Source organism: Oncorhynchus mykiss, chromosome 24 (genome assembly GCF_013265735.2).
Source record: "Oncorhynchus mykiss isolate Arlee chromosome 24, USDA_OmykA_1.1, whole genome shotgun sequence".
Classification (NCBI taxonomy): Eukaryota; Metazoa; Chordata; class Actinopteri; order Salmoniformes; family Salmonidae; genus Oncorhynchus; species Oncorhynchus mykiss.
In genome coordinates, this window is record NC_048588.1 from 19,160,982 (window position 1) to 19,188,863 (window position 27,882).

At 44.4% G+C, this 27,882-nt stretch overlaps 1 protein-coding gene across 1 annotated transcript in view; it reads right to left on the reverse strand.

The window, feature by feature from the left end:
• LOC110503944 (reticulon-4 receptor-like 1) overlaps nucleotides 1–24,791 on the reverse strand; it is a 214,092-nt gene extending 189,301 nt beyond the window's left edge. Inside the window, exon 1 of the mRNA XM_021582607.2 lies at nucleotides 23,883–24,791. Coding sequence (XP_021438282.1) covers nucleotides 23,883–23,895 — 13 coding nt within the window. The 5' untranslated portion in view covers nucleotides 23,896–24,791. The remainder of the gene's footprint in view (nucleotides 1–23,882) is intronic.
• Nucleotides 24,792–27,882: the final 3,091 nt, after the last annotated feature.

Consider the following 27,882-nt stretch of genomic DNA (forward strand, 5'->3'; position numbering starts at 1 on the left):
CGTCTGTTCTGTCTGGCTGCTCTGTCTGTTCTGTCTGTCTGTTCTGTCTGGCTGTTCTGTCTGTTTGTTCTGTCCATCTGTTCTGTCTGTCCGTCTGTTCTGTCCATCTGTTCTGTCTGTCTGTTCTGTCTGTCTGTTCTGTCTGTCTGTTCTGTCTGGCTGTTCTGTCTGTCTGTTCTGTCTGGCTGCTCTGTCTGTTCTGTCTGTTCTGTCTGGCTGTTCTGTCTGTCTGTTCTGTCTGGCTGTTCTGTCTGGCTGTTCTGTCTGTCTGTCTGTCTGTCTGTTCTGTCTGTCTGTTCTGTCTGTCTGTTCTGTCTGTCTGTTCTGTCTGGCTGTTCTGGCTGTTCTGTCTGTCTGTTCTGTCTTGCTGCTCTGTCTGTTCTGTCTGTCTGTTCTGTCTGGCTGCTCTGTCTGTTCTGTCTGTCTGTTCTGTCTGTTCTGTCTGTCTGTTCTGTCTGGCTGTTCTGTCTGTCTGTTCTGTCTGTTCTGTCTGTCTGTTCTGTCTGGCTGTTCTGTCTGTCTGTTCTGTCTGTTCTGTCTGTTCTGTCTGTCTGTTCTGTCTGGCTGTTCTGTCTGTCTGTTCTGTCTGTCTGTTCTGTCTATCTGTTCTGTCTGTCTATCTATATGTTCTGTCTGTCTGACTCTGCACTACTGTGTGTTGCGTTATGAATGTCTTGTTTAATTAACAGTGTGCTGTACAGTCTGTATGCTGTATAGTCTCAACAGAGGCCTTGGATGGGATCCCACCAGTGGAATACACAGTAGTTAGCCCGTTGTTTATTCTCCTCTCAAGTGTCTCTTGTTTGTTGTTGTGGTTGAACTTGGCCTTTGTGTGTTTACAGTGCTGCAGGGGTTGAACATGCTGAGCAAACAGGTCACCGGGGGCAACGCTACAGGGTCGCAACCTTTCTGTCCAGACACACTCCAGGGACGCCCTTTCCCCATTTAACACACACACACACAAACAGGTAGGTAGGCACGCACACACACTCACACTGCATCAGCAGGTGCTGGTGAGAAAGCTGGAATGCATACAGCATGCCTTTTTTCAAACAGGAGGTGTGCAGACTGTAGAGGGGCTGGTTTTGGAGATGGACCAATGCAGAGAACCCAGATGAGAACTCATTTGATGCTTGTCTAAATGTGAGTCTAATTTGTGCACTCAGCCATGGCAAATTCTTCTGATTATCTCAACATAGGTATGCAAAAATATGGAAACCGTCTTTAGACTAAAAAAGAAATCTGTATAATTCCTAATTAAAGATAATTTGTTGAATATAATTCCACATTAGGCAAAGTAAGGGTTTTCTTCTACCACAGCAATGTGAAGATAATGTTTTGTCATATTCTACAACATCAGATCAGTAGAGCTTTCAGTGATATTGCTGTGATGTACATGAGAGTCTGGAGGGATATTGGCACTTGAAATCTTTAACACTCATTGTTCTGTCTGCTCAGTCTTTGGTCAGTCTGACTTCCAACAGGCTCCATTGTTTTCTGTTTAACCCATGGCAATCTAATGGGGCCTTTCTTTTGAACAGAACAGAATTCCTCAACTAAATATTGGTAACACTTTGTGTCGATACTCTAGAACACAACACTAAACTTTATTTTCTTCCTAGTCAGTATTATTATTATTTTATCTTGACACATTTTATCACATGACAGTCTTCTAGCTCTACATCTACAGTTCAGCCCATCTCCAGAATCTATTAGGACAGTGAGTGGTGCCTAACTCAGGTGTCACCTTCAAGGCTAGATCACGGAATAATGAACTATCCTGAAGGACAGACGTTTTCTGTGAACATGCATTTTTAACTTGTGTGACATGAGCAACAGTGACACGTTGGCATGCTTAAGGGACTTTTTAATATATCCAGCCAGCCTTCAGTCAGTCTTCCTACCTCAGTCAGCACACTTTCACTAAGCTGATTTGTGCCTGGCAGAGATGTGTTGGAAACATTGTAAATAAGGTAACCCCGCTACAGCGAGGGCCAGAAACTAGCACACCATTCATATATTCACTAGTCATACAGGTCATCTTTTAACAGCACTTGTTTAAACAGGGGATCTAAAAAGCTTAACAACCCAATAGAATACATGTGTTACACTAAACTGTGCTAGAAGGCTCTACTTTCCTCAGAAACGGGTATTGCAGTCATCTGCAAACTGACATTTATGCGGGCCATGCAGCATACTACACTGAACAAAAATATAAACGCAACATGTAAAGTGTTGGTCCCATGTTACATGAGCTGAAATAAAAGATCACAGAAATGTTCCATATGCACAAAAAGTGTATTTCTCTCAAATTGTGTGCACAAATGTGTTTATATGCCTGTTAGCAAGCACTTCTCCTTTACCAAGGTAATCCATCAACCTGACAGGTGTGGCATATCAAGAAGCTGATTAAACAACATGTTTTGAGGGACAATGATATTGGCATGCTGACTGCAGGAATGTCCACCAGAGCTACTGCCAGAGAATGTAATGTTCATTTCTCTACCATAAGCTGCCTCGAATGTTGTTTTAGAGAATTTGGCAGTACGTCCAACCGGCCTCACAACCGCAGACCATGTGTAACTATGCCAGCCCTGACCTCCACATCCAGCTTCTTCACCTGCAGGATGGTCTGAGACCAGCCACCCGGACAGCTGATGAAACTGCTGAAACTGAGGAGTATTTATGTCTGTAATAAAGCCTTTTTGTAGGTTACGATTAGTTGCGCCTGGCTGCCAAGTGGGTGGGCCTATGCCCTCCCAAGCCCACCCATGGCTGCGCTGCTGCCCAGTCATGTGAAATCCATAGATTAGGGCCTAATTTATTTATTTCAACTGACCAATTTCCTTATATGAACTGTAACTCAGTAAAATATTTGACATTGTTGCATGTGGCTTTTATATTTTTGTTCAGTATAGATGTGAAGCGTGATTCAGGAAGTATGTGAGCTGGAGAGGGTTGAAGCATTTGGTTTGGTTCTCCTTGAGAGTTTACACCTGTTAGCTGGGTGTCGTGGTTGAAGAGGCTTCAGAGAGCAGTTTGGCAAATACCAACGGTAGGAATCCGCCAAAAGCAGAAGCAACACCCAGAACTACGCAAACACACACTGTCACACACACACATACACACACTTTCACACTTTCACACACACACACACACACACACACACACACACACAGTGCACCTGTAGCCACATCATCCCAGCTGCTCTTCCACACAGCACCAATAGCTATTCCAAACCTGTGGTGTAAAGTACTTAAGAAGAAATACTTTAAAGTACAACTTAAGTCAAAAAATATATCTATTTTTACCCGTTTTTCTCCCCAATTTCATGGTATCCAATTGGTAGTTACAGTCTTGTCTCATCGCTGCAACTCCTGTATGGACCCAGGAGAGGAGAAGGTCGAGAGCCATGCATCCTCCGAAACACAACCCAACCAAGCCGCACTGCTTCTTGACACAATGCCCACTTAACCTGGGATGCCAGCGAAACCAATGTGCAAGAGGAAACACTGTGCACCTGGTGACAGCATGCAAGGCACCCAGCCCATCACAGGAGTCACTAGTGCACAAGGACATCCCTGCCAGCCAAACCCTCCCATAACCAGGACGACACTGGGCCAATTGTGCGCTACCCCATGGGTCTCCCGGTCACGCCCGCCTGCAACAAAGCCTGGACTCGAACCCAGATACTCTAGTGGCACAGTAAGCACTGGGATGCAGTGTCTTAGACCACTGCACCACTCGGGAGGCTACTATTTATATTTTAGACAACATACTTTTACTCCACTAAATTCCTAAAGAAAATTATGTACTTTTTACAACATACATTTTCCCTGACTCCCAAAAGTACTCGCTACATTTGTAATACTTAACAGGACAAGAAAATTGTCCAATTTACGGACTTATCAAGAGAACACCCCTGCTCTTCCCTACTGCCTCTGATACATTGGACTCAAAAAACAGAGAACATCCCTGCTCATCCCTACTGCCTCTTTTCTGATGGACTCATTAAACAAAGAACATCCCTGCTCATCCCTACTGCCTCTGATCTGGCGGACTCACTAAACAGAGAATATCCCTGCTCATCCCTACTGCCTCTGATCTGATGGACTCACTAAACAGAGAATATCCCTGCTCATCCCTACTGCCTCTGATCTGATGGACTCACTAAACAGAGAACATTCCTGCTCATCCCTACTGCCTCTGATCTGATGGACTCACTAAACAGAGAACATCCCTGCTCATCCCTACTGCCTCTGATCTGATGGACTCACTAAACAGAGAACATCCCTGCTCATCCCTACTGCCTCTGATCTGATGGACTCACTAAACAGAGAACATCCCTGGTCATCCCTACTGCCTCTGATCTGGCGGACTCACTAAACAGAGAATATCCCTGCTCATCCCTACTGCCTCTGATCTGATGGACTCACTAAACAGAGAACATCCCTGCTCATCCCTTGCCTCTGATCTGATGGACTCACTAAACAGAGAACATCCCTGCTCATCCCTTGCCTCTGATCTGATGGACTCACTAAACAGAGAATATCCCTGCTCATCCCTTGCCTCTGATCTGATGGACTCACTAAACAGAGAATATCCCTGCTCATCCCTACTGCCTCTGATCTGATGGACTCACTAAACAGAGAATATCCCTGCTCATCCCTACTGCCTCTGATCTGATGGACTCACTAAACAGAGAATATCCCTGCTCATCCCTTGCCTCTGATCTGATGGACTCACTAAACAGAGAATATCCCTGCTCATCCCTTGCCTCTGATCTGATGGACTCACTAAACAGAGAATATCCCTGCTCATCCCTTGCCTCTGATCTGATGGACTCACTAAACAGAGAATATCCCTGCTCATCCCTTGCCTCTGATCTGATGGACTCACTAAACAGAGAACATTCCTGCTCATCCCTACTGCCTCTTATCTGATGGACTCACTAAACAGATAACATCCCTGCTCATCCCTACTGCCTCTGATCTGATGGACTCGCTAAACAGAGAACATCCCTGCTCATCCCTTGCCTCTGCTCTGATGGACTCACTAAACAGAGAACATCCCTGCTCATCCCTACTGCCTCTGATCTGATGGACTCACTAAACAGAGAACATCCCTGCTCATCCCTTGCCTCTGATCTGATGGACTCACTAAACAGAGAACATCCCTGCTCATCCCTTGCCTCTGATCTGATGGACTCACTAAATACAAATGCTTCATTTGTAAATTATGTGTTGGAGTGTGCCAAAACATAAATACAATTGTGCTGTCTGGTTTGCCTAATATAAGGAATTTGAAATTCTTTAAACTTTTGATACTTAAATATATTTAAAAGGCCACTCTACTTTTAGACTTTTACTCAATAAGTATTTTACTGGGTGACTTTCACTTTTACTTGAGACATTTTCTGTTAAGGTAACTATACATTTACTCAAGTATGACAATTTGGTACATTTTCCACCACTGTTCCAATCAATAGGATGATTGTGCCATCATCACATGGTTTCATGAGCCTTCTCCATATCCCAGCAATGTGCTGCTGAGTGTCTGGGTAATGTGTGCTCTATGCAGTCACAAATAAACCCACTGTTTGTGCTTTAGCCTGCTGTGATGGAACCAGTCTATAAGTGGGAAAAATGTACAGTACCAGTCACAGGTTTGGACACATCTACTCATTCAAGGGTTTTTCTTTATTTTGACTATTTTCTACATTGTAGAATAATAGTGAAGACATCACAACTATGAAATAACACATATGCAATCATGTAGCAATCAAAAAAGTGTTAAACCAAAAAATATCATTTATATTTGAGATTCTTCACAGTAGCCACCCTATGCCTTGATGACAGCTTTGCACACAATTGGCATTCTCTAAACCAGCTTCATGATGTTGTCACCTGGAATGCACTTCAATTAACAGGTGTGCTTTGTTAAAAGTTAATTTGTGGCATTTTTTTCCTTCTTAATGTGGTTGAGCCAATCAGTTGTGTTGTGACAAGGTAGTGGTGGTATACAGAAGATAGCTTTATTTGGTAAATGACCAAGTCCATATTAAGGCAGGAACAGCTCAAATAAGCATAAAGAAATGACAGTCCATCAATATTTTAAGACATGAAGGTCAGTCAATGCGTAACATTTCAAGAACTTTGAACGTTTCTTCAAGTGCTGTTGGAAAACCCATCAAGTGCTATGATGAAACTGGCTCTCATGAGGACCGCCACAGGAAAGGAAGACCCAGGGTTACCTCTGCTGCAGAGGATACGTTCATTAGAGTTACCAGCCTCAGATATTGCAGCCCAAATAAATTATTTGCGGAGTTCAAGTAACAGACACATCTCAACATCAACAGTTCAGAGGAGACTGCATGAATCAGGCCTTCATGGTCGATTTGCTGCAAAGAAACCACTACTCAAGGACACGAATAATAAGAAGAGACTTGTTTGGCCCAAGAAACACGGGCAATGGATATTAGACCAGTGGAAATCTGTCCTTTGGTCTGATTTGTCCAAATTTGAGATTTTTGGTTCCAACCGCCGTGTCTTTGTGAGACGCAGAGTAGGTGAACCGATGATCTCTGCATGTGTGCATGTGTGGTTCCCACCGTGAAGCTTTTCTGGTGACACTGTCAGTGATTTAGCCATGCTGGTTAAGGCACACAAAACCAGCATGGCTACCACAGCATTCTACAGCGATACGCCATCCCATCTGATTTGCACTTAGTGGGACTATCATTTGTTTTTCAACAGGACAATGACCCAACACACCTCCAGGCTGTATAAGGGCTATTTGACCAAGAAAGAGAGTGATGGAGTGCTACATCAGATGACCTGGTCTCCAAAATCACCCAACCTCAACCCAATTGAGATGGTTTGGGAGGAGTTGGACTGCAAAGTGAAGGATAAGAGCCAACAAGTGCTCAGCATATATGGGAACTACTTCAATACTGTTGGTAAAGCATTGCCAAGAGTGTGTAAAGCTGTTATCAAGGCAAAGGGTGGCTACTTTGAAGAATCTCAAATATAAAATATATTTAGATTTGTTTTACACTTTGTTGGTTACTACATGAGTCCATCCATATGTGTTATTTCGTAGTTTGAAGTCTTCACTATTAGTCTACAATGTAGAAAATAGTACAAATTTGAGTAGGTGTCCAAACTTTTGACTGGTACTGTTTATATATGTATATATATATATATATATATATATCTTATCTTTTGGAGTGGCGGCAACAATTTAGCAGTGGCAGCCCGCCGCTGCTAAATACATATAGGGGAAACACTGATCTGCCCCGAAGGGGGTTCATCAAAGTTTCTTTGTTGCTCTCTCTCTCTCTCTCACACACACACACACACACACACACTGCGATAATGGTCCTATCTGTCTAACTAGAGTGCTTCACTGATGAATGGTAGGTGACGTTAACCAACAATGCTTTCCATTGATTGGAGCTGAAGGTGATGGACTGTGTGTCATCTTTGCTATATGACCAGCTGCTAAGCTGTATCGATCTACAGGCTTTATATATTGACTAAAGCGAGATATCGTACTGGGCTAGTTTCAACTTGATGTCTTGGTATATTGGTACTGTTATAAATGTTGTTGTTTCCATACAAGCGCAGCAGTCAAGTCCTTTTTCAATTCACAAATAAGAATAGCCCACTAGATTATATATTATTTATGTTTTATTTAGGTAGGCAAGTCAGTTGAGAAAAATGTCTTATTTCCTACACCAGCCAAACCCGGACGATGCTGGGCCAATTGTGAACCGCCCTATGGGACTCCCAATCACGGCTGGTTGTGATACAGCCTGGAATCAAACCAGGGTGTCTGTAGTGACAACTCTAGTTCTGAGATGCAGTGCCTTAGACTGCTGCGCCACTCAGGAGCCCCAAGATATGTACAGCTACAAACTGGATGAATCTTTATTATCTGTTTACAAACTATTCGCCCAGAACCTTCCGGCAGTGAGCAAGAGAAGAGAAACGTAAATAATGAAGTTATCTGAGATAGAACCTTGGCTTGGAAAGTGATGGGAGAAAAAAACACACCTGGCAACCAAGTTCTCCTCTGCTGTTACTCACTTTTAACTATGAAACATTCATCCTCTCTCAAGCTGTCCCCAGAACGCCACACCTCTACTTCCTCGTCATGCATGACAGAGCTCCGTGTCTGTGTGTCTGCATGACTGTTTCATGTGCATGTGTTTTAAGTGTGTGTCTGTGTCTGTGTGTGTGTTAACGCCTAAGTGCATTTTGTGTGTCTGGGTGATGGAGCTCTTTCCCAAAGGAAGGCTAGTTTCATTCACTCTGTGAAATATAGAGTAGACCAGCAATCCCAGGGGTCACTGCACTTCCTGTGTCTCTTATCAATGACAACTCCAGTGCACTAAAGCCACTAATCATCTAGCCATCCTCGCTCACTCTCTCTCTCTCATTATCCCCCCTCTTAATCACCCAGTGAACACTACCATCATCACAGCTCCGTCTTCTCTCTCGCTCTCTTTATATCTCCCTCTCTCTCTCTCACTTTGTACTTGCTTTGTTCAAAACTGTCCCTGACAATGTCACTGAATCTATTAACTTCGCCTCCTTCACACTGCAAACACCCTTCTCTGCAAGAGATTGAGGTATCATAGATGGACATTTGGTTTCAAATGTGATGATATTGGGAGCCATAAGGAAGCTAAACTAGCATCTTCTAAAGTCAAACATATATACGTATATTCTCCAGGGAGCTTGTGATGTAAGTAGATTTGATTTAACCCTATTTACAGTAAACCATCACCTTCCAAACATCACCAACACACCTTTTCATCTTCAAAGGGTGATACATCAGGCCTCGCCCCTTTCCCACGGTGACAGGTAGCTGGATTAAGTACAGTCAAACCCCAGGTAAGGAGGTGGTCTCAGGGAAGAGGCAGAGGTTGCATCCCAAATGGCACCCTCTTCCCTACATAGTGCACTACAATATATAGTGAATATATATATATATACATATATATATATATATATATATATATATATATATATATATATATATAAATATATATATATATATACCATTTGGGACGCATACCGTGCCTTGCGAAAGTATTCGGCCCCCTTGAACTTTGCGACCTTTTGCCACATTTCAGGCTTAAAAGATATAAAACTGTATTTTTTTGTGAAGAATCAACAACAAGTGGGACACAATCATGAAGTGGAACGACATTTATTGGATATTTCAAACTTTTTTAACAAATCAAAAACTGAAAAATTGGGCGTGCAAAATTATTCAGCCCCCTTAAGTTAATACTTTGTAGCGCCACCTTTTGCTGCGATTACAGCTGTAAGTCGCTTGGGGTATGTCTCTATCAGTTTTGCACATCGAGAGACTGACATTTTTTACCATTCCTCCTTGCAAAACAGCTCGAGCTCAGTGAGGTTGGATGGAGAGCATTTGTGAACAGCAGTTTTCAGTTCTTTCCACAGATTCTCGATTGGATTCAGGTCTGGACTTTGACTTGGCCATTCTAACACCTGGATATGTTTATTTTTGAACCATTCCATTGTAGATTTAGCTTTATGTTTTGGATCATTGTCTTGTTGGAAGACAAATCTCCGTCCCAGTCTCAGGTCTTTTGCAGACTCCATCAGGTTTTCTTCCAGAATGGTCCTGTATTTGGCTCCATCCATCTTCCCATCAATTTTAACCATCTTCTCTGTCCCTGCTGAAGAAAAGCAGGCCCAAACCATGATGCTGCCACCACCATGTTTGACAGTGGGGATGGTGTGTTCAGCTGTGTTGCTTTTACGCCAAACATAACATTTTGCATTGTTGCCAAAAAGTTCCATTTTGGTTTCATCTGACCAGAGCACCTTCTTCCACATGTTTGGTGTGTCTCCCAGGTGGCTTGTGGCAAACTTTAAACGACACTTTTTATGGATATCTTTAAGAAATGGCTTTCTTCTTGCCACTCTTCCATAAAGGCCAGATTTGTGCAATATACGACTGATTGTTGTCCTATGGACAGAGTCTCCCACCTCAGCTGTAGATCTCTGCAGTTCACGCCCAATTTTTCCGTTTTTGATTTGTTAAAAAAGTTTGAAATATCCAATAAATGTCGTTCCACTTCATGATTGTGTCCCACTTGTTGTTGATTCTTCACAAAAAAATAAAGTTTTATATCTTTATGTTTGAAGCCTGAAATGTGGCAAAAGGTCGCAAAGTTCAAGGGGGCCGAATACTTTCGCAAGGCACTGTATATATAGCCTTTGGATCCTGTGATTGTGGCGGGTGATATTGGACAGGTCCCGCTAATCCTGCGATTGTGGGTGGTGTGACTGGCTGGCTCCTACTGATCCTGTGATTGTGGCTGGTGTGATTGGCTGGCTCCTACTGATCCTGTGCCACAGTGGGAACATGACTCTGGAGGCTCCATGTGTAGCTAACTCACAGCGACGGTTAACCTCCCGATCCATCAGGCCTTAGTAGCAGGCATGACACAGAGAACCTACTTCTTCCATTAGAGCTCTGACAGAGCCTAATGCCTGTCCTTGCAGTATCTCTCTCCCTCCATCTCTCTCTCTCTGTTTCACTCCTTCTCTTTGTCTATCTCTCTCTTGCCATTTCTCGATCTTGCTCGCTTGCTCGGTCTCTCTCCCTCTCTCTCTTTCGCCTGTCTCGTCTCCACTCACCACAATAACAAACCTTTTTTTACCTCTCTTCCTCTACACTGACAGCACAGAATGTACACAACAAAAAATGTTATACAAATCTTTTTTGTTACCATCCTACGAATGTGCTCTTCTTTGTTCATCCCTCGCTCCTCTTCTCTGTGAGATGGAGAGAGAGGGGACTCACAACACACAGGGTGGTATGAACTAGCACAACACAGGTTCTTATTAAGGCCTTAACGTACGAGCGCTCCCCTGGGAATCTAGATGTGTAAATGAGACGATGCTCCAACACCAAGTGCTGCTGTCTTTTTTGGGCTGTTGTTTTGCTCTTTTAAATAATTGACAAGGCTGTGCTAGTGAAGACAGGGACAAATCTGCTGAACTAACATCCAAGCCAGAAGTGCTTGAGCACCAAACTGCTATCAATCCCCCAGCTATATAGAATCATTACGGCTCCACACTTCATAAATCTTATGTAACCCCCACTCGGCTCAGCGATATAACATTCTGTCCACATGTTCTGTTTATTGTTTCTGTGTACAGGCAACAGAAGATTACTTTTGCTGTATTTACCCTCTATATGAAGTTACATTTACAAACTACACTTTAATGTCAGGCCTGTGAATCACGGCTCAGGGCATATTAGCCTGCTTTCTGAGGAGATGGATCTGTGGATGTGGCTAACTGCCATGGTGGGAGTTATAATGAAGAGACTTGTATTTTAGTCAGAGTTCAAGCTGTTAATGCTGTCAGGCGTGGCTCTATAGTGACTGTGATCCTATATTGGGGGTGTTGGGGCAGAGCTGTGTAGTTGCACTGTTGACTTCTCTGGGTGCGTCCTAAAAATAACCCTACTCCATATGCAGCGCACTACCTTTGATCAGACCCTATGGGCCTTAGTCAAAAGTAGTGCACTATATAAGAAATTGGGTGCCACTTGGGACACAGCCTGTGCTCTCCTCTCCTCTCCTCTCCTCTCCTCTCCTCTCCTCTCCTCTCCTCTCCTCTCCTCTCCTCTCCCCTCCCCTCCCCCCTCCCCTCTCCCCTCCCCTCCCCTCCCCTCCCCTCCCCTCCCCTCTTCTCCTCTCCTCTCCTCTCCCCTCCCCTCCCATCCCCTCCCCTCCTCTCCTCTCCTCTCCTCTCCTCTCCTCTTCCTCCTCTCCTCTCCTCTCCTCTCCTCTCCCCTCCCCTCCCCCCTCCCCTCTCCCCTCCCCTCCCCTCCCCTCCCCTCCCCTCCTCTCCTCTCCTCTCCTCTCCCCTCCCATCCCCTCCCCTCCTCTCCTCTTCTCTCCTCTCCTCTCCTCTCCTCTCCCCGGGGGAACAGAGGGCTGTGTGATTGAGACGTTGACTGGGAGCAGCAGCTAGGAGACGGAGACTGCATGCCACTGACTATCTATTAACCTGACACTTATTTTTTCTCACTTGTCTATACCGTTTTTGAATGGAAGCAAGTCGGGATGCAGACCTTTTTTTACAGTCCCCTGCTGCCTGCATGCTGGTGCTGTAGATGGGCAGAAGAAATAAAAACAGCTCAGAGCTGCCCCCCCCTCCCCCCCATTAAAACGCCAACCAAAACCCCGCTCCGCACTAGATACCCAAAGAAAAAATGTATGTCTTTCCCTTTCAGAGATGCCTTTGCCTTGCCTTCCCTCCCCACCAAGACCACAGTGCTGTGATGTCTGTCTATTCATCACATACATTGTGTACAAGACATTAGCAATACCTGCTCTCTCCATTAAATAGATTGGTGAATCCAGGTGAAAGTTATGATCACTTATTGATGTCTCTTGTTAAATCCACTTCAATCAGTGTAGATGAAGGGGAGGAGACAGGTTAAATAAGGATTTTTAAGCCATGAGACAATTGAGACATGGATTGTGTATGTGTGTCATTCAGAGGGTGAATGGGCAAGGTCAAAGATTTAAGTGCCTTTGAACGGGGTATGGTAGTAGGTTCCAGGAGCACCGGTTTGTGTCAAGAACTGCAACACTGCTGGTCCACCACCCAAATTACATCTAGCCAACAGTGGGAAGCATTAGAGTCAACATGGGCCAGCATCCCTGTGGAACGCTTTCGACACCTTGTAAAGTCCATGCCCCAACGAATTGAGGCTGTTCTGAGGGCAAAAGGGGGTGCAACTCAATATTAGGAAGGTGTTCCTAATGTTTTGTACACTCAGCGTACAGTATGTTACCTAGCGATGGCCTTGTATCTAACATAACCTCTATAGATGATATAGCTGGGAGGAAATGCTTATCTTATCTTTACAAGGCAGTTTTATCTGCACGGGAAGGTAGCTGTGTCTTTACAAGCGTGTGGCCCTGGCCTAGTGCACTGGAAGGCAATTCATTATAATGCACAACGGCTGCCTTAGGACTTAGGTGATCGGAATGTAAAACAGTTAGATTACTACGGTACTCCTCTCTCTCTCCCACACGACAGCAGGGGTAGAGAGAGAGAGAGAGAGAGAGAGAGAGAGAGAGAGAGAGAGAGAGAGAGAGAGAGAGAGAGACAAAGAGAGAGACAAAGAGAGAGACAAAGACAAAGACAAAGACAAAGACAAAGACAAAGACAAAGAGAGAGAGTGCATCATCAGTACAGTACAGGTGCATTACACATCACTCGTACAGCCACTACCCCATCACAGTCTGACTCTGTGCCAGGCATACCAGCCACATCCCAGCCACGATCCGCTCAGCCACATCCCAGTAAGCCCATCCCAGGTAGCCCATCTCAGCCACATCCCAGTAAGCCCATCCCAGGTTGCCCATCTCAGCCACATCACAGCCTATCCCATGTCAGCCACATCCAGCTCAGCCACATCCCAGCCTATCCCATCTCAGCCACATCCCAGCCTATCCCATCTCAGCCACATCCCAGCCACATCCATCTCAGCCACATCCCAGCCTATCCCATCCCAGCCACATCCAGCTCAGCCACATCCCAGCCTATCCCATCTCAGCCACATCCCAGCCTATCCCATCTCAGCCACATCCATCTCAGCCACATCCCAGCCTATCCCATCTCAGCCACATCCCAGCCTATCCCATCTCAGCCACATCCCAGCCTATCCCATCTCAGCCACATCCATCTCAGCCACATCCCAGCCTATCCCATCTCAGCCACATCCCAGCCTATCCCATCTCAGCCACATCTCAGCCACATCTCAGCCACATCTCAGCCATATCCCGCTCAGCCACATCCCAGACTATCCCATCTCAGCCACATCCAGCTCAGCCACATCCCATGTCAGCCACATCCCAGCCTATCCCATCTCAGCCACATCCCAGCCACATCTCAGCCACATCTCAGCCACATCTCAGCCATATCCCGCTCAGCCACATCCCAGACGATCCCATCTCAGCCACATCCAGCTCAGCCACTTCCCATCTCAGCCACATCCCAGCCTATCCCATCTCAGCCACATCCCAGCCACATCTCAGCCACATCTCAGCCACATCCAGCTCAGCCACATCCCAGACTATCCCATCTCAGCCACATCCCAGCCTATCCCATCTCAGCCACATCCCAGCCTATCCCATCTCAGCCACATCCCAGCCTATCCCATCCCAGCCTATCCCATCTCAGCCACAGCATATCCCATCTCAGCCACATCCCAGCCTATCCCATCTCAGCCACATCCCAGCCTATCCCATCTCAGCCACATCCCGGCCTATCCCATCTCAGCCACATCCCAGCCACATCTCAGCCACATCCCAGCCTATCCCATCTCAGCCACATCCATCTCAGCCACATCCCAGACTATCCCATCTCAGCAACATCCCAGCCTATCCCATCTCAGCCACATCCCAGCCTATCCCATCTCAGCCACATCCCAGCCTATCCCATCTCAGCCACATCCCAGCCTATACCACATCCCAGCCACATCCCAGCCTATACCACATCCCAGCCACATCTCAGCCACATCCCAGCCATGGCTCCTGTGTTCTTTACCAAGTACAGGTCTAATTAACACTTCAGCCGCACAAAACAGCACCTGGCACCTCCATTGTGTGTGTGCCACCCAGTGTTGGTGATGCCAAGGTCTTAATCAACCACTCTCAAACAGGCTCCTATTGGACCAATGTTAGTGCCTGCCAGCACTGAAGAGCAAGGCTTGTTGGAAGAGGAAAACATGGGCAAATGTCAAGGACCCAATTCTCATTCCGAGTATACACGCATGCAGAGAGTCTCTGTGCCAGAAATAGATTTAACTCCAATGTTGGATGACTTAAAAGCATATTGAGAGGTGCTCGAAACTAGCAACCCACATTCTGTGTGATACCGGCCAGACGTGAGAATATGAGTTGAGGTCAGTAATTCCATGGCATTCTGTCTCCATAGTCTGAGCTTTATTAAGGTTAACAAAGACATTGTACTCGGGTAAATGACTGAATCTAATACCTGCTCTAAAACAATAGAGGGGTCTTTAAATACAGAAACGCTTGGGTCTAGAGAGAACAGACTGGCCCATATTCTGTAATGACTACTATTCCATCAGCCTCAATGTCCTGTCCTTGACATACGACTGATTCCTCTCCCTAGTTAACGCTCCGATGTACAACTACAAACAATCCACTTGTCCTCCTCAAGCCATTACGCAAGACAGCATCTGGAGCCAGTATCTCATCATTCCTCTCTTCAAATATTAACCACAAGAAAACACTTTTCTGCTGCAGTCCAAGAACATTCATTCTATTCTGTACCTGAGATCAAACCACACTCTCTTTAAACAAACCTGTCAACTCATGTAGTTTTAGGCATAGAACCGGACAGGATTCAAATTGACATTCCACAATTAATAATCTCTTGTCATTTTGGTGCCCATTCTCCCAGTTGGAGGTTTGAGTGTGAGTGCGTGTTGGAAGAGAGAGTGCTGTATAACAGCAATATCATAAGCAATTCTGTGAATACATTACAGCACCACTGTTAATCTGCACAGGCTGGGGCCCTTTGTTGAGCTGAACACCCATCGGCCCCTCACAGCCACAGCCGGGGCCCCGGAAGAGGTAACAGCACATATAACATTCCACCTAACATATCCACTCCGCACTTTACAGCCACGCCTGTCACAGCACCCTGCCTCATTAAGGGAAGGGAAGTACGGGGGAGACGAGAGCTATTTGAGTTATAGAGTAGGAGGTGGGCTTAGTCAGAGAGAGGGATAGGAAAGGAAAGGAGAGGAGAGAGTAGTTCCTGCATTTAGAAGATTGGTTTGTGTTTTTCATGGTTCGAATTCCCTGCGGACTGTTTTTAATTTTGCAGAGAATCCAGGTATAGAAGCTATAATTTTGGAGCAATCATGAAATTGCATTACTGCATCCAATACGGTAGCCTACAACTGGAGACTTAATTAGCCCATTGTTTTCAAGTCAACCATCTTGGGATATATGAGGTCTGTATGTGACATGGATGGAGGGGGGGGTTTAAACTGGGGCATAATAAACAAGATTAATCGTTAAAAGGAGTCACAATCAGTACACAGGGAATGTAACACACTATACAAAACTGTATATCTCAGTGAATTTGTGTGTCCTTGCTTGTGTGTGTTTGTGTGCATATCTGCACATGTGTGGTTTGTAATATGTGTGTATTATATAAGCATTCTACATGTCTGTATCTTGTCACTATAGGCTTCAAACACCGGTGAATCCAAACCCCACACCTCCTCATCTTTCCCTGGTGATGAGACTTTTCATCTTGTTATGGAAGTGCTAACTCTCAATGCCAAAAGGGCAGACTGATGCCCCGGGTCGGAGGGGAGTTGCTTTGCCTGAATCTCTGTCCTCAGCACACAAAGGTGATGTATCCTGGGGAATAGGGCTCATGAAGAGCTGTCAGAGTAACAGGAGAACACCTGGGATTACTGTCAACTGGACTCTCTTCTCCTTTTCCTATGTCCCTCCCTTCTCTCGTATCTATCTACCTCCCCTCCTCTCCCCTCCTCTCATTAGATCTATGGCATTCCCATTGACATGACCTTTAAACTCCAATTAGCCACTTAATCAGAAATTAATTATTCATATTACAAAAACCAACAGGGCTTAGGTTGTTTGTCTCTTTCACCTCATTATCATCCGGTAATGCCTGGCCCTGCATCACATTTCCATTACAAAGGCAGGAAGATGATGTTTACTGAAGACTCAGGTGAATCTAAAGGGTAAACTGAGATAAGGGAGAATTTTGTAGATTTATTTTCCGCTTCTGCGCCCAGTTAAAATGTACTGTGTATTAAATCATTCAAGATAACTCTATAGACTGCATGAATAGGAGAGTGTTTGACCTTATACTGTAGGAAGAGAACATCCACTTTTGGAAGCCATGCAGAGCCGTCTGCCCTAATTTGGTGTGAAATGGTTGACAGGGAAGCGTGAAAATGGCTTCCAGAGTATCAGCAGTTCATGAAATAAGTGACATGCATACCAGTCAGAGCTGCTATCATCTCACACACACCCACACCCACACCCATACACATACACACACCCACACACCCACACACACACCCACACCCACTCACGCTCTCTCTCTGCAATTATTTGTCATCCTCTGTTAAGTATCATGTTGTTGAATAGTACCAGAGGCTTCCATGGTAACACCATCATGTATCGGCCACTCAGTAACTGGCCCTATGATTGGATGAATCCCCTTCAACTAAATGAGGTGTTTGGCATGCACTGCCAGTGTCAGAGGTGTGTAGGGTAGCAGTCTAATGATTAAGCCTCAGCTCTCCAAGTAGTACTCAGTCAACTACCTGAGATGATGTCTCATATGGACAGGGTCAGAGAGGTTACAAATAGACAAATCAGCCTGCTCAAAAGTTTTGTATTGCCCTACCCTGATTTGTATTAGAGGGTATGCTAAAAAGGGGAGATTAGAGAATCGATATGTGTGTGTTTGAGTGTGCATGGGCAAGTGTGTGTGGTTGTGTGTGTGTGTGGTTGTGTGTGTGTGTGTGGTTGTGTGTGTGTGTGTGGTTGTGTGTGTGTGTGTGTGTGTGTGTGTGTGTGTGTGTGTGTGTGTGTGTGTGTGTGTGTGTGTGTGGTTGTGTGTGTGTGGTTGTGTGTGTGTGTGTGTGTGTGTGGTTGTGTGTGTGTGTGTGTGTGTGTGTGTGTGTGTGTGTGTGTGTGTGTGTGTGTGTGTGTGTGTGTGTGTGTGTGTGTGTGTGTGTGTGTGTGTTCTTTTTTTGTTATCAAAAGAGACAGGAAGAGAGTCTTAAAATAGACATTTTTAAACAAGCGTCAGATTAGGATTGGCAACACTGTTCTCACCCTGGATTCACTTTCTGTTTTTCAGGGAGCTTAGAAAGATTTAAGGGATCAGGCTGAGGTTTATGTTTTTGCTCCACTCTATATTCTCCTCTTCACATCCCCCCTACACTCCTGTCTACATAGCCCTAAACCCACAGCACCCCTCATACCCAGCCCTAAACCCACAGCACCCCTCATACCCAGCCCTAAACCCACAGCACCCCTCATACCCAGCCCTAAACCCACAGCACCCCTCATACCCAGCCCTAAACCCACAGCACCCCTCATACCCAGCCCTAAACCCACAGCACCCCTCATACCCAGCCCTAAACCCACAGCACCCCTCATACCCAGCCCTAAACCCATAGCACCCCTCATACCAGCCCTAAACCCAGAGCACGCCTCATACCCAGCTCTAAACCCACAGCACCCCTCATACCCAGCTCTAAACCCACAGTACCCCACATACCCAGCCCTACTCACAGCACCTCTCATACCCAGCCCTAAACCCATAGCACCCCTCATACCCAGCCCTAAACCCACATACACAGCCCACAGCACACCTCATACCTAGCCCTAAACCCATAGCACCCCACATACACAGCCCACAGCAAGCTTCATACCCAGCCCACAGCACGCCTCATACACAGCCCTAAACCCACAGCACCCCTCATACACAGCCCACAGCACGCCTCATACCCAACCCTAAACCCACAGCAACCCTCATGCATAGCCCACAGCACACCTCATACCCAACCCTAAACCCACGGCACCCCTCATACCCCTCATACCAACCACAGGAATACGTTGCATCACAATACGCTGTAGTGCAATCATGACATCATGTTAGGAGATTATTATGTTCTATTCAAATGGCCTCTTTAAATATAAGTCACAGAACAAGTTCCCTCATTTGGTCTGGCTGTCTGAATGTTCTCCACACATAAAGTGACAGATGGGTATTTAGAGTCAGATACTGTGCTGTGTAAATCCATGGTGATATCAAATCATTGTTCTGAGGAGGCTTTGCCTCAGGGTACTGTCTATGTGATTTCAGCTCTGGCCAGACTGCTGTTTGTCCTTCAGTGACAAAGATAGATGTAAATTCCCCCTGACTGTGAGTCTAGACCTCTGCTGAAGGTATCTAGAATGGTGACTGGTGACGTCTAGGAGATGATATTATCTCTCTAGACAGGGACACATCTCTGGGTGAAAAACCATCTCTGACAGACAGATAGTCATGGAGGGCCTCTTGATGCCTGAGAGGTTGATAGTTGGTTATTTGATCAGCTTGTCTCCCTGGTGCTGCTGAGAGCTGACTGACTGAGAGCTGACTGAGTGGGAGCTGACTGACTGAGAGCTGACTGAGTGGGAGCTGTGAGGCTGAGCTGAGTTCCCTAGGACCCACTCAGTGAACCCTGGGAGTAGGCAGGGCAGGAGACTGAGAGCTGACTGACTGGGGCCACAGGTGTTTTCCTTAGTCCTTTACATTGTGTTCTACTGGGCTCATTATTGGTACATCCTCTCTGTTGTCCCCTCCACCATGTACTGCCTGTAATGGAAAACAACAGGGCCAACTCAATAGGCAATGTGCTACTACTCTGGCACGTAATTAGAGATGATTTACAGAGCGTGATTACTCTATGCTACTAAATTTGATTGCTCAAACAATTATCTCTGTATATTCTGTGGTGATGGAGCTGAATGATGAAGGAAGCATTGGGCTTTTGTTCGTCTTAGATGCTGTATTAGAGAGGGAGAACTATCACAATTTTCCAATAATTAGCATTCATTCAACATCAGAGTACAGTTAGGCTGCACAAGCTGACATCTTGCTAGATTTGCAATGTTGTGTTCTCTCAAAGTACATTCATTAGATTATCGGAGTCTGAGCAGTGCTTTATGTTGATCAGACACATTTCCCAATAACATATTTTGTAAAAACCTTGTCAATCTGAATGTCTGCTTTATGCAGAGGATGAACACAAATGAAAAGTACAAACTAACACTGTGGGTATAGTGCTTACAGAATGTCAATGGACAAGTGTGTGTGTGTGTGTGGGGGGGGGGGGGGGGGGGGGGGGGGGGGGGGCTCAAAATGGCCAAGGAAAGCCTGTATCCAGCCCCCCTATAAACCTGAGTGACATGCACCAGCAATTATAGCACATCACAGCAGGGTATATACAGTGAACATCACACCTCCCTCTATCTATCGCAGCACTACTCTGACACATCTCCCCAGTGTCTGTTCCATGGATGACTGGGTATGGAGAGCGAGAGAGAGAGAGAGACAGACAGACAGAGAGAGAAAAAGAAAGAAAGAGAGAGCGAGAGAGAGAGAGAGAGAGAGAGAGAGAAAGAGAGAGAAAGAGAGAGAAAGAGAGAGTGAGAGAGAGAGAGAGAGAGAGAGGGAGAGAGAGATGGTATAACCTGCATAGTATAATAAAACCTTGAGTTGGCACACACCCAGATAAAATTATTTAGTGTAGAGGTGCTGACTAAGGGCGAATAAACTGTAAGCTATACAAATAAATAAAGAGTCGCTCTACATACATAAACTCCCAGTAATTTATTGTGTAAAACACCATCGTTTCGGCATCACTGATCACAGGGTCACCCTGAAGAAGGCACAGTGATGCCAAAACGTTGACGGTTTAACCAATACATTACTGGGAGTTTATATATATTGACTTTTATAACCTGCATAGTAATCAGATCCCATCAGCTGTGACACTGCAACCCAGGGAAGCAGAGAAGGGTAACAGACCACTAGCACTGAGCAAGAGGGCCACACACACAGGGATTAGTGATAGGGACAGAAACCACAAACAGGGACAGCAGACTCAGACACACATGCTGTTCACACACAGATAGGACTGGCATGGCACACCTGCATCACGTTGCATACATAGACAATGTACTGCACGCCTAGACAGAGAACATTTCCACATCATGTCAGCTTATTGACCAGACTTAATTTGGATTCCATACAACATCAACAAAACTCAGATCAGGTTGGTAGGCTTACTACTCTGGTGCAGCTACATACAAATCATCCATTGGGTGACAAAACATGTGTAATGCCAATACCCATGATGCCATGTTCAGCTCCAGTCCATTACTTGGTATTCTCACGGCGTCATCCTTTCAAATCTCGTCTTGTTGACTCAACTATTGGAACAGAACGTGAAAAGCCAGGGTTTCCGAGACTAATCACATGGTAATGATTACACAGCTAGTCACGACTTCTCTTGTCAACCTGAGTAGTGCTTCTGCTGTCATGCCACACTCTCAGTAACTCAATTTGAAAGGGAAATGTGTCACTCACCAAATGTCAGGCCGGATGCATCAGCCAGACTCCCCACAACATGTTTGTTCAGGGCGTATACTGTACGTCTAACTCACCAAACATCTTCTGACTTGTTCCTGCTAAAACTGGCTGATGCCTTATCAACTGTCTATTCTATGGAAGGATTTTTGGCATACTGAGTTTATTATTTTTTTTAAATGTATTTTTTAATGTATTTTTCTCCCCAATTTTGTGGTATCTAATTGGTAGTTACAGTCTTGTCCCATCGCTGCAACTTCCGTACGGACTCGGGAGAGGTGAAGGTCGAGAACCACGCGTCCTCCGAAACACGACCCCGCCAAGCCACACTGCTTCTTGACACACTGCTCGCTTAACCCGGAAGACAACCGCACCAATGTCTCGGAAGGAAACACCGTCCAGTTGGCAACCGAAGTCAGCTTTCAGGCGCCTGACCCGCCGCAAGGAGTTGCTACGGGACAACGACATCGCGGCCGGCCAAACCCTCCCCGAACCTGTACGACGCTGGGTCAATTGTGCGCGGTCACGGCCGGCTGACTTTAAAAGCAAGAAAGCACATTCAAGAGTACCAACACAACTTTCAAATTAATCATTTGAATTGTCATGACATTTTATTGCAAATATGTTAGTACATTTGCAATAAAATAATTGTATGTATCTTGGCCAAACAAACCCTTTTTTATAGCCATCCTGACTATCTTGGTCACACCTGCATGTTATTTGAGGTGTTCTCATTGCGGGTTAGTATCCTGCACAGCAAATACAACTGTAAAGTGTACCACAATAATAGCCATACAATGACCATGACCATGAGCAGCATTTAGCGGCACTAGGTAGCCTAGTGATTAGAGAGTTGAACTTATAACCCGAAAGGTTGCTAGATCAAATCCCCAAGCTGACAAGGTAAAAATATGTCATTCTGCCCCTGAGCAAGGCAGTTAACGCACTGTTCCTAGGCTGTCATTGAAAAAAAGTATTTGTTCTTAACTGACTTGCATAGTTAAATAGAGGTAAAATGAATTAAATTTACATGACCATGAAAACAGCAGCTGACAGACAGTATGCAGAGTGGCCTGGAATTCAGTCATACATTATGCACTAAAACACTCTAACTTCTAACTCACTCAAACAACATATGTAGGATCTTAATTTGATCACCCTGTTGCAGGAGATCTTTCTTGCAATGCAGGAAATGTAAAACGTGTAGTGTATTTGAGGTTTAAAAAGGCTTCTGAAGTTTGTTTTCCAGATTTGATTTTCCCTTATGAAAAATGTATCAACCCCTACAAAAATGAACTTAATTATAATGCACATAATAATTCACATGTTCTTTGCTGCAGGATTATTTTCCTGTAGAAATCTGGCTCAAATTAAGATCCTACATCTGTAACCTCCTGTTTTAAGTGGATGGGGTACTCCATCTCCAGACTCAACAGTGAGTTCCTAGCTAACTTGATTCTAAGAGTCTGTTCAGTTGACATAATGATCAGGGTCCTTGAAGCACAGACAGTTAGTTACTGGCTATGTGAGTTCATCATAGAGACGTCACATCTTCAACCCTGGATCAATAATCAATCTGATGATGACTGTCAGGGAGAGCTACACTAGTGCTGCATGCATTAAAGGAGTTGAGAGCAGTCAGTGACACATAGTTGAAAGCCAAACAGTGGCCTTCTATTGATGCTGGGCGAAATGAGGGGAACCATTTTGTCAGAAGTAAAATGATGAAGGATTTTAGAAATTGTTTGTCTTCAATTATATAATATTCATATTGAAACAATCAAAGGAGTCAAATAATCAAGGGAGCAAAATATCAGAAAGATCGCATCAAAACCAGCAGACCAATTACAATGGTATTACTAAGGCATTAAGAATTCTTTGACCATTTCTACTCAGGGTTAAATAATATGACTGTTCTCTTCCGCAACAAATTCAATGAGAACATGGAAATCGTGTGTGCGTGTGCGTGTGGAATGACATGGGGATAGACGGGGTTAATGTATGTTCATGTGTGGTCAGGAGTGGTTCAGGTCGTGACATTGTCAGCATAAATCAATGTTTGAATTATATATAAAGTCAGGAGCAACTGTCAATTTAAAAGGAAAATATTTTATTCTGGTTACTGACCACCCAAATATATCCTTCATAAAGCATTATGCCGCGCCTGTCTTGTCCATATCACCTAGCCAGCCCTAGATCAATGCCCAAGAATGCTATAATCACAACGCACATAATGCTTATCCGAGAGACAGAGACTGGACACAACTCATAAACTGCACTGCGGCATCAGCCGTTAATATCAAATATAGTATTCGTGGTAGGCCTATGTCTGAATATTTCATTCCGCCAGGCTCGCGCACACAGGGCTTAATGTTGTGCAAATCTGGAAACCATTTCATCGTCGCATTAAACTGCCACGTTCTCGCCCATTACCTGCAAGAATCATTAGCCTATCGTGCTGGTGTACTGTAACATATGTTTCATCACCCATAGCAGCAGACATGATAACATAACACCTTGTAGTCAACTAAGCATTTGCGCACTATTCATTGAAGGAAAATACTGAACAACCACAGGGTGTTTTTGGCATAATAATAACTCAGTCGGACTGACGATGATAAAAAGTTAAAGCACACTTACCACCTTTGAACATGGTGTAAGATTTATGTCGTCCTCTGTCTCTTGAGAATCATCTATTCTTGTATTCCAGACTAAACGTATTTTCGAAGTTATCAAAATAAAAGTTTTAAATGTTTCTCTGTTTTATGATGCGTCTAATGTAGCTCCTCTTGTAGCGGTTGCCGTCCAGCCAACACATTCAGTTGTGATGTATAAAATAGTCAACGAACGTTAGTCTCCTCTCATCCCGTTGAGTAGGCTAGTCTATGGGACAGACCTTTTCAAGCAGGATTTGGAAAACACGCAAGAGTAACGTTACGCATTGCGAACAAATGCATTGAAAATATCATTTCAAAAGCAAAACACCCTACTGTTCGGCTTGTGAGAGGTACCGTAGAGCTCGTTTCAATCGTTGATAACCATCATTTTTACACTCACTTCAAATGAATGCAAAACAGCTATTACAATTTTTTGGGCAAAATGACTGTGCTCACAGCCTATCTCCAAATAGAGAGTTAATAATTTTTAAAGTGCAATCTAAATTCCTTCTCGAACGAAGTCGGATGGATCATATCATATTCGTTCAACTCTTTCCTTATCACAATAAGTTATTTAGAGTCAAATTTCGTCTCTGAAGACGGATAAGGCGCTGGGTCCTCAAATCTTCATTAAAAACGTGGATTTTGATGCGTTTCGATCCGTATAAATAATCCAATAATATATTCCCGCGCTTTCCCGTAGTGTTTGGGAGCTGCAGTAAAATTCCTGCCTTTCTCCTATCTTATCTGTGAAGACCTTTCAATTTACGCCACTTCCTCAGCGAATGTAGACTTTCGCCATCCTGCCCTTAAGGTAGAATAAAGAAAGTAGCGCAGTGGGTCCGCTCTGTCTCATCATTGCACCCTCTCCGTCTGTCTCTGAGTAGGCTTGCTCCGTTTTCTCCGGTGTTTGCTGGCAAAGTCTGTATGTTCAGCCCTCCACTTGAAGGAACATTTTACAATTATCTTATTATCACCTACATTCCAATTCCGTGTATAGAGGGCAGTATTATTCACACAAATTAAAAGTGCCAAATAAAAGACAATAACTTATGTAACTCAATGTAATATCTTGTTTTCTTCGCATGTTAGCCTTATCATCAAGATCTTTATTTTTTTCAGGCTCTGGGGGATGCTGGAATTTGGTTTAGAAATGTGTTTGGTACCGTTACATGCATGATTGACACATGATAATGATCACTAGTCAAATCAAATCAAATTGTATTAGTCACACACATACAACAAGTGTAGACCTTACAGTGAAATGCTTACTTACGAGCCCCTAAATAACAACGCAGTTTTAAAAAAATACGGATAAGACTAAGAAATAAAAGTAACAAGTAATTAAAGAGCAGCAGTAAAATAACAATAACGAGACTATCTATATACAGGGGGTACCGGTACAGAGTCAATGTGCGGGTCCACCGGTTAGTTGAGGTAATATGTACATGTAGGTAGAGTTATTAAAGTGACTAAAAATACATGATAAAAACAGATAGTAGCAACGGTGTAAAAGGGGGGGGGGGGGGGGGGGGGACAATGCAAATAGTCGAGAAGCCCCAGTTAGGGGCCGGCATCAATATGGGCGGAGTCAAACGCGTTTAACCCTTCCCTTCTCCTTCAAGGTCACCCAAGTTGAGGTTCACGTCGAAGGTAGCAACGTCAACGAAAGCGAATCTTAAACGAAACTAACTTACATGGATACAAATATTGGACAATATGTGTAAGTAAATGTCGTTTTTCCTTTGTTATTGTTTGTTTACTGTAAAATGAAGTTGCTCGTTTCCGATCTTATTCTTTGCTAGAATTACAATGTTTTTTCAGTACACACCCTACAACTTTAATGTTATAGGTTTGAAAGTTGTATGTCAAAATGTGTCTGTTTGTATTTGAACACATTTAACAGATACTGCGGCCACAAGCTAGTGAGATTTTCTTTCTAGATCCTGCCATGGCACTCAAGGGTCTTGATGCCCAATGAGGCACTACTCTTAATATTTATTCTTCCTTTTTCTTCAAGGAAGCAGATGTTCTTCTAAGCGACACCCTAGAGGCAGCAAGGTGATGTGAACTCCAAACATTCAAAGGCACTGTTCCCCTCCCTAGTGTAATTGGGATGGACGGGGAAGACCGCCTTACAACCCTTAAAGAACTACAGTTGTATGATGGCCTGGATGAAGAGACAAATGTTCTCCTCAATGAACCATTCACAGAGAGATTATGAGTTGTTCTATGTGGAGGCAGTTGACAACAAGAAAATTACTGTCTTTGTCTCTTTTGAGGAGCAGGAGTGAAGTGGTCAAATCTTATTTTGTCTGCTGTGTTAATTGTTTCAATTGTTAATTGTGTTATGTTTAGTAAAGATGATGTAGAAGTCACTCGAGTCTCTGATCTCTTCACTGGAGCTGGTATAACTTAATGTACAAAGCACATTCAGCTTGTCAGTGTGTCTACATGGTATAGTCTGTCTCCATTCTCATGAGGAAAGTAAATAACATTATAAATCAGGATGGGTAGTAACTGTGTATGCTCAATGAAATAATGTAATTACAAAGTTATAACATTTATCAACACAATTTGAACAGTACCTGACATACATAACAAGTCTGTTGTTCACTGCAACAATATCAGTAGCTTGTCTCAAATATAGCATTAAGTAAAAAGTGTTATAACACATGTGCTGATACCACTTTATATAATATTTCTTACGATCTTCAAAAATGAAATAAGTTTGTATTGAACGTGTGCCTTACACAAACTTGTGTGTTTGTATTCAGTGTGTGACTGTCAAACCTGACAAAAACAAGATGGGTGGGGTCAAGAGTGGGCGCGGTCAAACATTTGACACCTCCCACATCGAGGCCGACAAAGAAAATGATGGGCGGGGTCAAACGTTTGACTCTGCCCACATCGACAACGACAAAATAAACTGGTGGGCGGGGTCAAACATTTGACTCCACCCACACTGAGCCCTGCCCCGAACTGCACTCCGGTGCCGCTTGCAGTGCAGTAGCAGAGAGAACAGTTTATAACTAGGTTGGCTGGAGTCTTTGATCATTTTTAGGGTCTTCCTCTGATACCGCCTTGTATAGAGGTCCTGGATGGCAGGAAACTTGGCCCTAGTGATGTACTGGGCCGTTCGCACTACCCTCTGTAGTGCCTTGTGGTTGGAGGCCAAACAGGTGCCATGCCAGGCAGTGATGCAACCGGTCAGGATGCTCTCGATGGTGCAGCTGTAGAACCTTTTGAGGATCTGAGGACTAGTGTGCCAATTCCTTGGCCATTTTTTTTTCTCTCTCTCTCTCTCTCTCTCTCTCTCTCTCTCTCTCTCTCTCTCTCTCTCTCTCAGTGAAAAATGTGTAGCTTATGTTTTTATGTTTTGGTAAAAACACAGTGTAGAAATACTTACCCTTTAATGGTGATGGTTGTTTATCTGCCATCCAATTGGGCCAGAGCACAATAGTCCTAAATCAGATAGGGACTGATTGGTGAAAACATGATGAATTGATTGGGATCAAGGTTTTCATCAAGGATCTGTCTGTACTTTGCGCCGTTCATCTTTCCCTTGATCCTGACTAGTCTCCTTGTCCCTGCCACTGAAAAACATCCCCACAGCATGACACTGCCACCACCATGCTTCACTGTAGGGATGGTGCCAAGCTTCCTCCAGACATGATGCTTGGCATTCAGGCCAAGATATTCAATCTTGGTTTAATCAGACCAGAGAATCTTGTTTCTCATGGTCTGAGAATCTTTTAGGTGCCTTTTGGTAAAAAGTGACCATCGGATTCTTGGTCATCTCCTTGACCAAGGCTCTTCACCCCCGATTGCTCAGTTTGGGCGGGAGGCCAGCTTAATGAAGAGTCTTGTTGGTTCCAAACTTCTTCCATTTAAGAATGATGGCCACTGTGTTCTTGGGGACCTTCAATGCTGCAAACATTTTTGGTACCCTTCCCCAGATCTGTGCCTCGACGCAATCCTGT